Source organism: Balaenoptera acutorostrata, chromosome 16, assembly GCF_949987535.1.
Source record: "Balaenoptera acutorostrata chromosome 16, mBalAcu1.1, whole genome shotgun sequence".
Classification (NCBI taxonomy): Eukaryota; Metazoa; Chordata; class Mammalia; order Artiodactyla; family Balaenopteridae; genus Balaenoptera; species Balaenoptera acutorostrata.
In genome coordinates, this window is record NC_080079.1 from 32,705,196 (window position 1) to 32,722,010 (window position 16,815).

Here is a 16,815-nt window from a genome sequence, read left to right on the forward strand (position 1 = left end):
AACAGCCTTATAAGGAACTAAGTGCTCTTGCTGTTAAAATGTTGCAGCTACTGGAATATGCAAGAAACACAGAATGGCAACTGTAAAGAAAAAGCATTAACTACAGAAGGCATATAATTACTAGAAGAGGAGAAGTAACTCACAGGTTTAAAGCAACAGAGGGAATAGAGAATGAAGTCCTGTAAGTACAGTTGACCTTTAAACAACATGGGTTTGAACTGAGCTTGTCCACTTATACACAGATTTATTCAATAAATACAGTATCTATATTTTCATTTTACAGATCTTTAAATTAACTAAGTGTGGGGAAAAGTTGGTGTTCGATTAGAGATCACAATGTGTGGAATCAAAAGAACTAGCGTTTGAGTCCTGAGTCTACCCAAACTGTCTCAGCTTCCTGCCCTTGGATGAGTAATTTATTAATTTCTTTATTTTTGAGGCAGAGAGAGCAGTACGCAGATTTTTGACTGCATGGAGTTGGTGCCCCACCGCTGCATTGTTCAAGGGTCAACTGTATTTTTAGGAAGTATCATTTCCACTTTGTATCTACCTACAGCCATATTTCCTATATATGGAATGGTTAATGCAAGTGATTGAGCAATTAGGTTTTTGTACAAAATTCTTATTTAAATTTTTTCAAGCCAAATTTTTAACATAACTATTTCTGTCTAAGTATTTCTTCTCATTAGGTTAATGGACTGCTAATTTTCATGTCTTTTGGAATACACATAAATTAGTTTAATTATAAGTATAACATATATTCATTTCTGAAATTTAGAAAATAGAAAAGAGTATAACAAAGAAAATAAAAATAATCCTATGTCCTACTATCCAGAGATAGTTATTAACTATGATATATTTTCTAGTCTTTTTATCTATATACACATATATGTACGTACTTATTTATTCATTGATAAATTCATTCATTCATTTGTTATCTATTTTTATAAAATCAGGATCATATGAAATTTTGCATTTTTTTTTAACTTTAACTTTTATTCTGAGCACTTCTCCATATCATTAAATATTCCTTGAAAACATAATTTTAATGGATATTTAATATTTCATCATAGTTTTGCCTTTACTAGACTTACTAATATCTTTAAAAGGTGAATTAACACCACAAAAATAAGTATATAAGTTATAATTGATATTACAAGAATTCTAACCATAATCATAAATAAACTGTTGTTGGTTACCTTCCTGTATATGGTCTTCAGTGCTGGATTTAAAGGTTCCTTACTTATGTTTAGTCTGAAATTCCATGACCGTCTAACAGGTGAAGGTAATGACATTATTTCTCCACTTTCTTCAAACCAACACTTCCCCTATCAAAAATATTTAAGAATATAGTAAGTAAATATTACACTAAAAACAAATGTAACACACCATCAGTGAGTGGTTTCCCTTGTTAGCTAGTGAACTTGCCTCTTCTAGTTTAAGCAGGCGGTTTTCCATTTTGTTGCAGGTCTTTTTATATATTTCTGGCTTTCTGTGAACATAGAATCCTTCTTCTTCTAAAATGCGTGGCATCATATCTTTTGGCAGTTTAAGTTGGTTGATCACTTAATAACAAAACCTAGATATTACTTTAAAGTCCAAAATATTAAACTGGTATTGACCAAACAAGAAGCAAAAGGGAACTATCATATACTCTACCACTAAAGCCTAGCAGAAAGTCTATACACACACACACACAGACACACACACACACACACACACACACAATGAATGAGCTCTTTAAACCAATTCCCTTTAACTCAGAGAAAGCATGAAGAACAAATATAGAAAAATTTCTATAATTTTAAATCAGTACTTTTTATCTATCCAGCATACAAAGAAGCTATTATCCTACAATATGATTCATTAATGACTTGAATATTTTCTTGTAAAAACTTTACCCGGAGAATTGCTTGGAACAAAAATATTTGCCTGTTGTTTTTTTACTTGTTCCTGATCATCTTCATAATCGGCAGCCTTTACTTCAAGTAAATCTAGGAAAATGACTTCTTCCATAAAATCTTCATCTCGGCCCTCAGCAAAGTTTTGTAAATTATCACCAAGTGAAAAGTGTTTGTGGTAACTATCATTTACTGATCTCTGTTGAATACCAAAAAGAAAAATAAGTATACGTGCTTGTCCTCAATGATTAACATGCAGATAAATGAAAGGTACTAGAATCTTGCTGTGAAGTCTTTCTGATCTATGCCACCCAGTTCAAGTTCAAGCTGAAACTGTGTGACAATGAACTTTCATTGAACACAGAGGAACTCATTTAAGGCTTAATATTATAAAATATGATTTTTCTATAGCCCTTCATTGAAATTCTCAATGAAAGACTACTGAAAAAGAACTACAATTCAAGTCTCTCCTCTCCTATGGAAAATGTTCTGAAATATTGGACTATGATATTTCAACTGTTGAGAATTCACAGTGTAGGGCAAAGTCTAGAGACATCAAGCCATGTGGTCTTCAGCCCCATTTTTTTCCACCATTCAGAAAGAAGTACTACCTAAGGTGATGTGGAGTAGTCATGCTGTTTTCTGGATGATATTTAAGAAAAAAAAGAAAGAAAAGTAAAGATACAAATAGAAGTCTGTGGCAGTGTGATTGATTATGATACATTTCTGAAATATGATATATAAAAGTTACAAACAATCTGAATGTAGGTATTGAAACAGATATATTACTAAATATAAAAATGTATACTTTTATATCATATCAGAAATTTTATATGAGTCTCTTCACAAAAAAAATCACCAATTTATTTTGGATGACTTTAGTTGTCTAACTTAAAATCTACATATGTTGAGAGAGAGAAGGAGACAGAGTATGTGAGTCATGCAAATAAAAATCCCTTAATTTTCAAAAACATACATTTAGGAGTAAATAATTAAATAAAAAGAATTAATAATAGAATTCCATTGAATAGATAACCGTAGATGGCCTTGATCAACTCTGACAAAATTAAGTGAGTAACATGGTTAAGCATCACCTAGGTTCATATCCAGTCATCACATCATCATACCTTCCCTATATCCCTGTCATGAAATCAAGAAAGTATTTTATATCCAGAAATCTTTGTGGCATCATTTTCAGAAGTCAAACAAGATATGACACTGATACCTAGGAGCAAGATTTGGGGGATCTTCACATAGGGGATCTCTTTGAATATTCCAATCATAGACAAAGAGGGGCTCTTTGCTCCTGCTGTAGGTCCCATTACCAAGCTACTTTCACCGCACCCCTGGTGTGGGCCAGGGCTTTCAACCTGCCTTCAGAGCTGAGGTCTGCCCTGATGGCTGAGTCATGTCAGGCTCTCACTTTGGATCCCAGCCTTTTATTTATGACCATGTAGGTCTCTTTCATGAATCCTACCCCACTACATCTACCTATATTTTTAGCCTGAGACAAGCGATGATCTCAACCAATACAATCACCTTGCTGGTCTTCACTATGCAGCTCACAGCAGACCAGTGTCTGTGCTGTTAGCTGTTATGTGACATGAAGCATGAGGTCAGAAGGCAACCACCTAATTTTCCATGCATAAGTCTAAATGAATGCACCTGAGTATGATGTGGTAAAAAAAAAAGAGAGAGAGAGAGAGAGAGAGAGAGCTATTCTCCCCTTTCTCCTAGCAGGAAGGAGCCATAGTCACACTCAGCCTCCCGCAAAACAGTAGCTTTCCCTCCCTGTGATGAGGACAGTAGATTCCCATTGTCCCCAAACTTACCAGGTGCAGGGCAGATGGCTTTTCCAAACAACTTCTCTAAACAACCCACATCCAAGCCTGGACTTCCTTGTGCCCAAATAGTCTACTTGCCCCACTGACCTAATTTCTCTCATGTCTTCCCTGTGAGAAGGAAAAGCAGCCATAACCACAGCGCTTCGCCCTGGTGCACTCTGCTGGGTGGACCTTCTCTTGTTTCCCCTGAAAAGTCCATTCCTTAACCTATATCATGGGATTCTGGGATATCAGGTGACTTGGCAGAGCATGTGCATGTTTGATACTCATTTATTCAATATTCACTCAAATATGGAGTGCCTAATATGTTCAAGGAAGAAAATAAACAAAGAGACAGAAATACATGTGAGGTGGTGATAAATGTCATGAAGAAAAATGATGCAAGATAAGTGGCTAGAGAATACTGGGATGGGGGGTTGGGGGGTACTATTACATAATGTTTTCAGGCACAGTATTTTTAATTATGTGTCATTTGAACAAAGACCCAAAGGTAGTGAGGGAGAGAGCATAAGGATAAGACAAGAGCTTTCTAGACAGTTAAAAGGTACAAAGTCCCTGAGGCAGGAACAGGAAGGAGGCCAGTATGGCCGGAGTTGGGTGGGAGAAGGGGAAACTAGTGAGAAAGGAAGTCAGAGAGGTACTAAGGGGGCCATGGAAGCCCCTATAAGGACTTCAGCTTTTTTTGAGTGAGATAGGAAACCATTAGAAGGTGTTAAAAAAAATGTTCTGTCTTAGATTTTAACAGAATCACTCTGACTACTGTATGGTATACCAAATAGACTGTTGGGGCAATAGTAAAAATAAAGGGAGACTCTGGCAATGATCTGGATGAGAGGTTACGGCCGCATAGACTAGGCTGTGCCAGGGGAGGTGATGAAAAGTGGGCTGGGTTCTGGAAGTGGGTTGGATACTTTGAAGGTAGAACCAACAGGATTTGTGACAAACTGGATATGAGGCATGTGAGTAAAAGAGGATCCAAGGATGACAGCAAGGTTTGGCTGAGCAATTGGAAAAATGGAATTGCTATACTGTGATTCTATTTATATAAAAGTTTGTGTGTGCATATATGGGTATAAGCATAGAGAACAGTATGAAAAAATGGTAATAGTGGTTTATCTCAGAGCAGTGGGATGTCACATGATTTTTATTTTCTTCCTCATGGTTTTCTGCATTAAGTTTTTATAATGTATATACTAAATTTGTTAGATTTTTTAAAGATAAAGCTCTTTTCTGTGGAACAAACAACAACAACAAAAGGAATGTAAAGACTGGAGCAGGATACAGGATACAAAGAAACGGGAATGGAAGAGACTGAGAAGTAAGTAGAAAGGCAAAGGGGGGCCCAAGAGAAATTCAAAAGGAGGACCTTAAGGATTTGGAAATGACTGGGAGGTGTCAGAAGATACTGGGTAGAATTCTGGAAATACAGGAGGGGGCTCAAGGAAACTGTAGAGAGATCTGAAGGTAGAGAGGAATGGAGAAAGTTGAGAGGAATAGGAGCAGAAGGGAGACCAATGAGACTGACAAATCAGGAGATGGGAAAGACCAGTGAGACTGATTAGGACTGGAGGAAAGGACGGCCCGAGAATAACAGTGGGCTGAAGAGTTTGGGAAGAACTGACAGAAATTAGAAGGGTCTGGGATTGTACAAGGAGGGATGAAGAATGGGGAATCAATGAAGAGTAATAGAGATTATGGAGAACAACGTGGGCACTTGGAGAAATGAACAGGAGGAACAAAAGAAAACACAGGCTTTGGAGCTGATAGCCTGTACTTCCCGGCTCTATCAATTCTTACCCCTGTGTGCCTGTTTCCTCACCTATAAAACAGAGATGATAATAATGCCTACCTCACAGGGTTATTATGAGGATTGAATGAGACAATCCACATTTAAAATTTAGAATATCACTGGGCATCCAGTAAGCACTCAATAAATGTTAGGAATTATTATTATGAGCAGCTTCTCAATTCGAAGAGAAGGCAGCTCAATAATAAAAATTTCACCTCCCATCAAGTATTTCATTCTATGCCTTTAATAAAGAGTTATTTTTCCTGAGAATGAGGATGTAGGAGGAAGGGAAACAAATCCAACCTGCTCTGCAGACTGGCCTAAAGTTGAGTCTTCTTCACCACTCAGGATAAAAAACGAAAGACCTTCATCCAGTGAGACTTCAGTCTGCAGGTTAAACAATGGTAAACCAGTATTCAGTGTTGAAGTGAAAGCTTTTTCTGCTTTTAAGGGAAAGAAGTAGTTTTCTGTAATATGGTAATAGTAACTGTATCTTATTCAAGAACCTAAAGCAGTAGGAGAGATAGTATCAAGTTATATTTAACTTTGAGTCTGTTTGGCTCATGAATTATTTTTTTATTTTGTTTTGTTTTTAAGGTCCGGTAACTGTGATTTAAAAAAAAAAACAAAACAATAAAATTGCAGCATTATTTCCAATAGCCAAGATATGGAAACAACTTAAGTGTCCATCAACCGATGAACGGACAAAGATTTACACACATACACACACACACACACAATGGAGTACTATTCAGCCATAAAAAGAATGAAATCTTGCCATTTGTGACAACATGGATGGCCCTTGAGAGCATTATCCTAAGTGAAATAAGTCAGACAGAGAAAGACAAATACCATATGATCTCACTTATTGGTGAAATTTTTAAAAAGCAAAACAAAAAATCAAGCTCATAGATACAGAGAACAGACTGGTGGTTAACAGAGGCAGGGGGTGCTGGGGGCAGTAGGCAAAATGGGTGAAGGGGGTCAAAAGGTACAAACTTCCAGTTATAAAATAAGTAAGTCTTGGGGATATAATGTACAGCATGGTGACTAGTTAATAATGCTATATTGCATATTTGAAAGTTGTCAAGAGAGTAAAACTTAAAAGTCCTCATCACAAGAAAAAAACTTTTTTTTTGTAACTACGTATGGTGACAAACGTTAACTAGACTTATTGTGGTGATCGTTTCCCAATATATGCAAATATTGAATCCTTATGTTGTACACTTGAAAGTAATATAATGTTATATGTCAATTATATCTCAATTAGAAAATTTTTAAAATTAAAAAATAAAAATATAGGGTCCAAATCTTCTCCATCTTCCCAATCTATCTCTTCACTCTAGTCAGAGTATTGAGACCATTACCTTACAGTTAGATCAAAATGTGGACTCAGGGCAAACTCTTTTTTCTCTCCCTGTTTTTGGGTGCTCTCATGTATGAATGCACTCACATACAAGTATCACCCCACCCCACCAATAATCTTTTGTGAACTTGGAGATAATTAAAAGTATTAAAAGTGGCATATTCTTAGTGATGAACTTGCTTATAAATAGGCTCTCATTTTTCAATACTGTCAAGTCTGAATCTTTCAAATATAAATCACCTATCACTTCTTTGTCACACACATTTAAATGAACTGTTTTTAGAGAGGTTTGGGAGAGGAATCAGAAGGAAGGAAGGAAGGAGGGAAGGAAGGAAGGAAAGAAGGAAGAAAGGTAGGGAGAGAGGGAGGAAGGGAGGAAGGAAGGAAGGGAGAGAGAGAGAGGGAGGGAGGGAGGGAAAGAAAGGAAAGAAGGAAGGAGGAAATCTGCTAGTTTCTAGGAACCAAAGAATTCAAAAATATGTAAAATACAAAAGCTTATCCTACATCCTGTTTGTATCTACAATATCGCTGTCCCATTAACTTTAAAAGTTATGTACCTTTCAACAATACTGATATATAAATTGTCCATATATACTTTTACTTCCCTCTGTCTCTGCTCATTGCAAAATCATTTGCTAAAATCCTCAACTTCCTGAGCAGATATCCCTTCCTAGCAGTTTGTAATGGAAACTCTTAGAAGCCAATTTCTCTTCCTTTTTACCTCTTTTCTTGATATTCAATGGACTTATCTTGACAAACTTCCAATTTTTTACTATTCACAGTTAAATTAAATCCAAGTTAGGCTCACTTTTATTCATTTGCTGAATGAACAACATGTATACAATCATCTTTTTTTAGTCTGCTTTCACTATTAAATTTAATTAATTTTTACTAAGTACCCAAGAGGGACCCTGCAGTGAAGACAAAGATGAGTTTTTTAAAAACCCGAAATACATTCCTTACATTTTAAAATTTGAGAGTATTTTTAAAATACTCTCATTGCTTATGGCAGAAATGACTAGTTGTTCATTGCTGTCTTTTCTCCCATTTCTAATAATAGAACTTACTTTTAGCTGGATACAGAGACATTTTTTCCCACGTTCCTTTTAGTGGAAATAATGTGTGCAATTTTCAGGTCTTGTCCTGTAAGAGATCAATCTGCAATCCTATGGCTCTCTTCCTCCTCCCTTCCCTTTGGTTAGCAAATGAAGACACAGGAGCTTTGCCATTGGACTCAGAGATGGAAACTAAGTGTTGAAGATGGCAGAACTCTCCTAGTAGCCTGGACTACTTATCTATTACACTAGAGAGAAATAAAACTTCTATCTTAATTAAGACATTTTACTTTGAATCTTTTTGTTAAAGCTGCTTAGCCTTTACTCTAAATAATGCAGTTCGCCCAAGACGTGAGTGATTTTGTCATTTGAAGTTTCAAATATGTGATTACACATTGTATTTCAGAACAAAATCTGTAAGTCGGGGATCACCTATAATATTTTATTATAATTTTTCAAGATAAGAAATAATGTCAAGTAGAAATAGAGAGTGAGTAAATATCGGCATGAGAGATCTTTTTGGAGTGACAAAATGGTCTAAAATTGGATTATAATGTTGATTATATATTCTGTAAATTTACTAAAAATCATTGAATCATATGCTTAAAATGGATGGATTTTCACTATGTAAAGTACACCTCAATAAATCTGTTCTAAAACGTTTTTTTAAAAAAGTTATTCACCTTAGACCACTGATACATCTTATTATCAATGAGCAGCTGAGTTGAAGTTTTTTGCCTTGATTAATCTGAAACACAATGTAAATAAATAGTATGGAAAACTTAATGTTCACACATATAGACATAATCGTGTTCATAAGTCTTTTGCCCAAAATGGATAAAAACAAAGACTTCTCAATGTTTTTCTTTTAAAAAGTATATACATGTTTTCTCCTGAGATGTCAAATTTAGTTACCATAACCAAATCACTTAACTTTTCTTGGCTTCAAGTTTGGAAATAGAAAGCATGGAAAATAACTTGAAGCTTTTTGGATTTAAGGAGCTATATTAAAATAGAATTTTAGCTCTTTTTTGATAAAGAAAAGTTTATCATGATATATGTTGATTTAAACAGTAAATTTGAAAATAGGAAAGAAAAAATAATATTACCTTGGCATTTTTTAGCTTTTCTCTTACTTTGCCTCTCAGCGTTTCTATTATGTTCTGATTTTCTTCCATATTTAAATCTATCAAGAAGCCAACATAATATGGAGTTCATGACACTTTCTTATAATATAATTAAACAGCAATAGCATCAAAAGTACTTATTAAATAGCATGCATTCCTTTGGATCATGACAATTATGAAGACTGGGTCATTGCCCCATGAGAGCTTAGAACCTAGAAAATAAAGCTTAGAAACTTCCCCCTTTTCCATCTGGAATAAATACTCATGCATGGTCAGGACTGAATTTTGTAGTCAGGCTAAAAAAAAAAAAAAAAAAAAAGGTTCAGATAAGCAAACCTTTATCTTTTTCCTTTTAGGAAAAAAAATCCATGAAAACAGTAATATTCTATATAAACTGCTCTACAGTCCACAGAATATCAAAACCAGTTTACTTCAACTTGCTTAAACTGAAGAGGAAGGAATCTGAAAAAAAGAGAGGTAAGTCTCCAAGCACCCATTTTAACTACTTATGTCAGTTTTGTAAATTCAGTATAATACTGCCAGCTCTTAGAGGAAATGAAACAGTCTTGCTGGGTATAAAGAAGGCTCCAGCTGTTATGTGTACTCCAAGCCTCATGTTATTTTCTTCACATCCACCAGATAATCTACTGTATGGATTGAGAAAGACAGGGGTTATGCAGTCCTAGGTACAATAGAAAATGGAGGACCTACTGGTCATTTTGCCTTGTATTTTTCTTTTTCTTCTCCCTGCCTTTGAGTAGTTAAAGGTTAAATAGAAAATGGTGGAAATAAAGGGTAAGCATAAAGCTAAATCAGTATAGGTCATGAGAATCTTCATTCTTAGTTGCAGTATTCCATGATAAAATTTAAAAATTATTAGTTGGTTTGTTTATACTCTATTCCCAGAACTTAGAATGACAGACGGCACATAGTAGGTGCTTAATAAATATTTGCTGGATAAATGAAGCAGGAGTCAACCATTATTTATATATTTTTCTCCCTGAGACATGGAAACTTCCTGAAACAGGTTCTGTATCTCCGTATCTTTATGGTCTAACATAGCCTGAAGAACGAAAAGATTCTCCATGTTTGCAGAGAGAGAGAGAGAAAACAAAACTTAGTTTTATTACATGCACTAACTTTACCATTATTTCCTTATACCCACTTGTATTATATAGGAAGTTTAGTTTCTGTTTGAACTTATCCCTTAAGAAACTGTGTTCCCAAATGAAACCCTGGGATAGAATTAGTCATTTACATCTTTAAAAAATAAAGTCCAACAGTATTAGAGCTGTGGTATACTTATTGAGAACCTTTCTGGAGATGCTTGTCTACATTTTCTTCTACTGCAATGTTATCTGTGTCTTCTGACATTTGCAAAAAAAGGGGGGAAGGGTTACCTTGTATCTTTTTGTTTTGGCATTTAACATCTTTTCATAGGTTTATCAGCCCTTTGAAAGTCATCTCCTTTAAAATGACAATTCATATCCTTTGCCTGTTTTCTTAAATTTCATCCTTTTATCAATGGGTATGAGCTCTTTATATACGATAGATTTTTAAATTAAAAAATTGCTCTCTGTAATATCAAAAGGAACCTTTTAATGATAAAATCCAGTAGATAGTTGTTAGTGTTCATATACTGCTTACTTCATATACCTTTTAGGAGGGTCAAATGAGATCAAACATATGAAAATACTTTGAAACTCAACACTATATCAATGTTAGCTATTACCTGAGTACTCTGTAGCATCTGATAACTTTCTAAAAGCTTTCTATATCCTTTTCCTCTACCCTTCTACCTCTCTGGCCACTTATTCCTTGTATCCTTTCTTGGTCACACTTCTCCTCATAGCCTAAATGTGGGCACATTCCAAGCATTTGGAGAGTGCATGGATTCCCATGGCTTCCCAAATCTGTCTCCAACCTTGACTGCTCTCCTGAATACCATATTTCTAGTTGCCTACTGGTATTTCTAATTGAATGTACTACCATTATCAAAAATTCAATATTTTAAAATGAGCATTTATTTCTTTTACCACTTTTTAAACCTCAATATTCTAAAATTAAACCATACTAGCAATGTTAAATGTTTTTTTTAGAACAATATGGATGTTTTTCATTTTAAGTTGAAAAAATAGTATAGCAAAAGACTCCTTAAATAACAACTGTACATGCTAACCAAATTAATGTGCAGTTGGAGTGGGAAGAGCAAGCAGACACACATCAGATTTCCAATCACAGTAAAAACATGGATTCGTGTCAAAAGCCAAAGCAGGGTATACTGACATGATCACTGTAAGAGCTTAGTCTATAGACTTTCTGAAAGAACTCCAAATCCACCAGTGGTTCCTGTACCACACTTAAGAACTACTGAGTAAGGTCAGTATGAACTAAGATGTTCTGTTCTTACTAAACCTTCAGTATTTTCCTCAACAAAATTAAAAATACCTAACTTCACTCTTGACCAAGGAGACAGCAACCCTTGAAGGTGTGATGGGACATCAACCCCAGCAAGTGATTGATAGATGTCTCCTTCAATTCCCAATAATCTCACCAGCATTCTGGATATACTTTTCATAACTTCCCATCCCCATCTAGAAGGCAGGAATAAAATATGAATCTTAATTGGAGTTACTCTAGGTGACACGTAGATACCAGTCCTAAAAATGTTTCACTCATTCTTTGATTAAAAAAAGAAAAACTTTTTTTTTTTTTTAGCAAAGCAGGAAATGGATTGTTGGCTGGTTGAGAGAACAGAGAAATAAATATTTAAATAAGGGAATAAATAAATAAATAAATATATAAATAACTCACCTCTAATACTCTTTATTACATAATTGACAGACCAAAGAGTATAATTCATCTGTAAACTCTCTTATTATTTTTTTAACATATGAACTGTACGATTTGTATATAGAACCAAATATATCACATTTTTTCAAGATTATCCTACATTTACAATTGAGCTATTTAGTATAATCAAAATCCTTACAAACTCCATTAATACCTTACTTTTCTAAAAAATCTTCTTTTCTCTTTGAAATCTTTTTCATGATGGTTCTTTCATTTCCACTTTCTAAATAAATAAGAAATATTTTTAAGAATTATATATCATATTACTGAGAGAAAACAATTACTTTGATACTTGAGATAAACATGCTATTTAAATTTTTTAATTTAACTAAAAACTAAACAAAGAAACACACTATTGCCTTTAGTATTTAGTTGTTGATCACCTTTAGTATTTAACAGAAATTCTAGTTAGTCCAATAAGACATGTAAAAGAGTTAGAGGTAAAACTATTGGAAAGGAGACAACAGACTGATTTTTTTGTAGAGGGTAGGTTTTATACATAGAAACTCCAAGACACTCAATCAAAAAACTTTAGAAAAAATGAGAAAGTTGATAAGTGGCAGAATACAAGAGAATGTATGGCAAAGTTAACAGCTTCCCTATATGCTAATATAATAGAAAAAAATCACTTTCATAACAGCAATACAAAACTTTTTCAAAATACATAGGAATAACTTCAATGAAAATATTTGGGACCCCCCCCCCGAAAAAAAGTATAAAACTTTAACAGTGAGAAAAAAATCTGATTAAACAAAGAGATATTCCCTGGAGGCAGGAAAACTAGTTAAGAAGCCATTATAATAGTCCTGATGAGAGATTCTGGAGATCTGAATCCAAAAGTGGAAGCGGGAATGGAAGATGGAGATTCAGTTAAGAGGCAGAATTCACAGAATTTGGTGAGCAACTAGTCGTGTAGGATAAAGTGAGGGAGGAATCAAGGACTCTAAGGTTTGGGCTTGAGTAACTGAGAGGTAGTATCATTCTGAGTACTGTCGAAGATAATTGGGGAAGGGGTTAAAGAGTTCAGTTTTCAGAGGCTGCTTACGGGACATTAAAGTGAGAGGTCCAAAAAGTGATTAACAATACTGAACTGACTTGGAGCAGAAGAGAACCAGGTCTAAGTTAGCTAACTCCTTTGTTTAATCAGTAAAAAAAGCATTTAAGAGATTGATTCTATGACTCTTGAAAAGAATCAACACCTTTAAGATTTTTCCCACCAACATACCAAGAATGGACACAACAGGAATAGAATGCTGGGAAAAGAGAATTTTGAATTTACTTTCCATTCTGCAAGAACTTCTAAAATGAACTTCAAATCAATACCTGGCTTACTGATGCCTACACCTGCAAATTTTATCTGCTAAAGCTAGGGAAAACATTAGCAGTGGCACATTCTATAGATAGTTAAATTATAATAAATTATTAAATAAAAATCTTATTGTAGAAGAAATCATTAATCACGTTTTTTGCAGACCTGTAGATGTTTCTAAACGTTTATTTATCGTTTCATAAATACTATAAGATAAATAAATGATTACAGACAAAATAGTAGATAAAATTGAAGATCCGGATGAAAATTGCATTTGCCCTATTGAAAAATCACATGCGGAAGTAAGGAAAAATTATGACTCAGACTTCCACCTTCTTACAGAAATTCAACTGTCTGTGTTAAAAAACTGGCTCCAGGGGCTTCCCTGGTGGCGTAGTGGTTGAGAATATGCCTGCCAATTCAGGGGACACGGGACTCTATCCCTGGTCTGGGAAGATCCCACATGCCGCGGAGCAACTAGGTCCGTGAGCCACAGTTGCTGAGCCTGCGCGTCTGGAGCCTGTGCTCTGCAACAAGAGAGGCCGCGATGATGAGAGGCCCGCGCACCGCGATGAAGAGTGCCCTCACTTGCCACAACTGGAGAAAGCCCTCGCACAGAAACGAAGACCCAACAAAGCCATAAATAAATAAATAAATAAATAAAAATTAAAACTTAAAAAAAAAAAAAATTAGGAATTTCTAAAAAAAAAAAAAACTGGCTCCAACAGTTAAATCCAATATTCTCTTCAAGGATATTGCTAATTTACAATTCTTGTAGTTACAGCTTTTTCTAAAAGATAAGGAAATTGAAGATTAGCTATTTTTGTATCAGATGAACTGAAGGTCCACAGTCAAAGCCTGAGAATTAAAGTGAAGTAATTCATTCAACCTTTTCTGGTCCATACCAAACAGAAGGCAATTTTTATAAGTGTTTTATAAGTATAAATGTTTGCCCCTTGCTTAGCATTTAGAAATCTCTGGGTTCTGCAAATACATCCAGCAATGCCTTTATCACTATGGTGATTCCTGAAATAAAAATGCCTAAAGCCTATTCTATGTTGTGTGTAAATTTAACATTCAACCACCTGCCACTTGGTTTCAGGAGTGTTAGCAGAACAAAATTACAGGAAAATCTCTAGTGTATGAAATGGTCACAAAATGCATATTCTGGTATCTAATAATATTTGTTTGGTTAAGTATAAGCTAACTAGAAATTTGTTTTTCCTTCAGTTTTTCCCCAGCTCTTGTTGAAAATAACTTCAAATGTATTAATCCACTTTTCTTCCTTAGCAGAACAGAATTCAGTCCAAAACCCAGTTTCATCTTTATCTTTGTTCATTTATTGTCACATAGTATCATGAATCCTTTCTGAACTCCCTTATAGCAATGTTTGACAAATCATGTTCTCCCAGATTTCTTTGATTTGAATGGGGATGCTATGCGAAAAAATTAGTCTCATTCAAAGTTATGATAAAATTAAAGCAATGGATAGCACTTTTTCAAAATAAAAATTTATTAAATACATGTCACCAGCTACCCTTTACTGGTACTGGGATATGGAAAAGGTGGAACTTAACCAAAATATTCCACAATTAAGTGTGACACAGTATTATTTCACAGTGTTTCACAAAAAGTATCAAGATTTCCAGGTGTTCAATTACCTAAGTTTAAAAATTAATATCTTTTAGTTAACTGTGATCTTATTTTCTAAAATGAAAACCTAGGAACCAAAGGTCTGACAAAGAATTTTCTGATCTGTGAATTTGTACACGTCTTTGAAAGGCATCAAAACTAAATCATCCATTGCTCTCAGGACTAAGCCGGAAATCATCACAACCTGCTTCTGTAGGTCAAGAAAGACTGGGTCCACTTCCCCTGAAACTTGTGGTATATAAAAATTGAGGGCTTCCCTGATGGCGCAGTGGTTAAGAATCAGCCTGCCAATGCAGGGGACATGGGACTCTATCCCTGGTCCGGGAAGATCCCACATGCCGCGGAGCAACTAAGCCCGTGCGCCACAACCACTGAGCCTGCGCTCTAGAGCCCGTGAGCCACAACTATTGAGCCCACGTGCCACAACTACTGAAGCCCACTCGCCTAGAGCCCATGCTCTGCAACAAGAGAAGCCACCACAATGAGAAGCCCACGCACTGCAATGAAGAGTAGCCCCCGCTCGCAGCAACCAGAGAGAAGCCCGCGTGCAGCAACAAAGACCCAATGCAGACAAAAACAAAATAAATAAAATAAAATAAAATTTTTTAAAAAAATTGAATAAGTGACAAAACAAATTATAAAAACTGTAGTATATTTTGAAACATTATATCCAACACACAATGCAATGTAATTTTGCTACCCACAAGTTCATCATAGGATTGATAAAAATGTATTAATTCATAGAGCAACAAGGGCCATGAGGTCCAGAAACTGGACACAAGTAAGTCCTGTGATGTTATCTTTTATTTAAACCTGAAGATGTATCTTGGGTGCCTGTACTTATAGTCTCCACTGGAGAGAAACTCAAAACAAAGGCCCTTTCTGTAAGTGAGGCCAAAAGACGCTTGTGTCCACTTCCCCACCTAAGCCCTGCTCACCACTCTCTCATAAACCTTCAACTATACCCAGACCAAACTCTTCTTTATACTCCCCGCTAATTTCATCGTTTGATTTTTCCAGCTTCTCCCGTAATCTAGAGCATTCCACATTTCAAAGCCGGATTCAAACCCCACATCTTCCAGGAAATTTTTTCTGACTCTGGTCCTTCTGTGACCTCCACTAGCACTAATAATACGTAGTTTTTGTTCATTACAGTCTACCTTACAAGGCCACTTGCTGCTTACCCTACAGTGGGCTGGGGCATGAGCTCATCTTCTACCCTCCACGAATCCTAGCAAGGTGTTCAGCACACAGTAGGGACTCAATAAATAATACGGACCCGGATTCGAAGCAAATCAACCACTGCTCTCGAAAGCTATACAATGGAGTGGTTCTCAACCCTATTAATTCCCAAGGGGATGACTAATGGGTGGGCCAGGTCCCAGGGACTACAAGTCCCAGTGGCCCATGCGGGTCTGGCCCTCGTAGCCGGGGAACCCCGCTGGCTTTTTCCACAGAGCCGGTCTCCAACCAGACAAAATACTGGAGCGTCTGACAGGGAAGGGTGGGGAGGCTTTCTGAGGCAGTAAGATATTCACCTGGATGGACTGCACTTTTGCTACGTCTGGGCAGCGAAGGCAGGACACACCGTTCACCGCATACTCAGAGGTCACCAACCGCCCAGCAGCGCTCCCGACGTCCGCTCCACAAGCTAGCCGGGCGCTTGCTCCTCGGAGCTGAACTTCGAGGCGGTTCGGGAGCATGCGCGGTGCGGCCCCTCAGCCGGTCGGGCCCGGCGAGCGCGAGGAGCCGGTGCCTTCTGGAATCTTCTGTGCGCTACGTCTGCTCACCCGGCTGCGTGGGCTTGGGGCTCGGCCCGGTCTCCGCCTAGAGCGCCCGGCGGGAGCCACGGGCTTTGATCACCCACCGCCTGCGTCTGTGCTCCAGTGGCCGCAACTGCCCCGGCGGCTGTTCTGGA

General features: G+C 36.4%; 1 protein-coding gene across 1 annotated transcript; it reads right to left on the reverse strand.

Moving 5' to 3' along the window:
• Positions 1-1,866: 1,866 nt before the first annotated feature.
• Positions 1,867-16,600, reverse strand: LOC130705014 (protein CC2D2B homolog). The gene is made up of 5 exons (XM_057530592.1): positions 16,436-16,600; positions 10,396-10,489; positions 9,065-9,141; positions 5,838-5,921; positions 1,867-2,100 (listed from the first exon to the last, which is right to left on the reverse strand). The coding sequence occupies exons 1-5, from the start codon at positions 16,598-16,600 to the stop codon at positions 1,867-1,869; spliced, it is 654 nt and encodes a 217-aa protein (XP_057386575.1).
• Between the last annotated feature and the right edge of the window lie 215 nt (positions 16,601-16,815).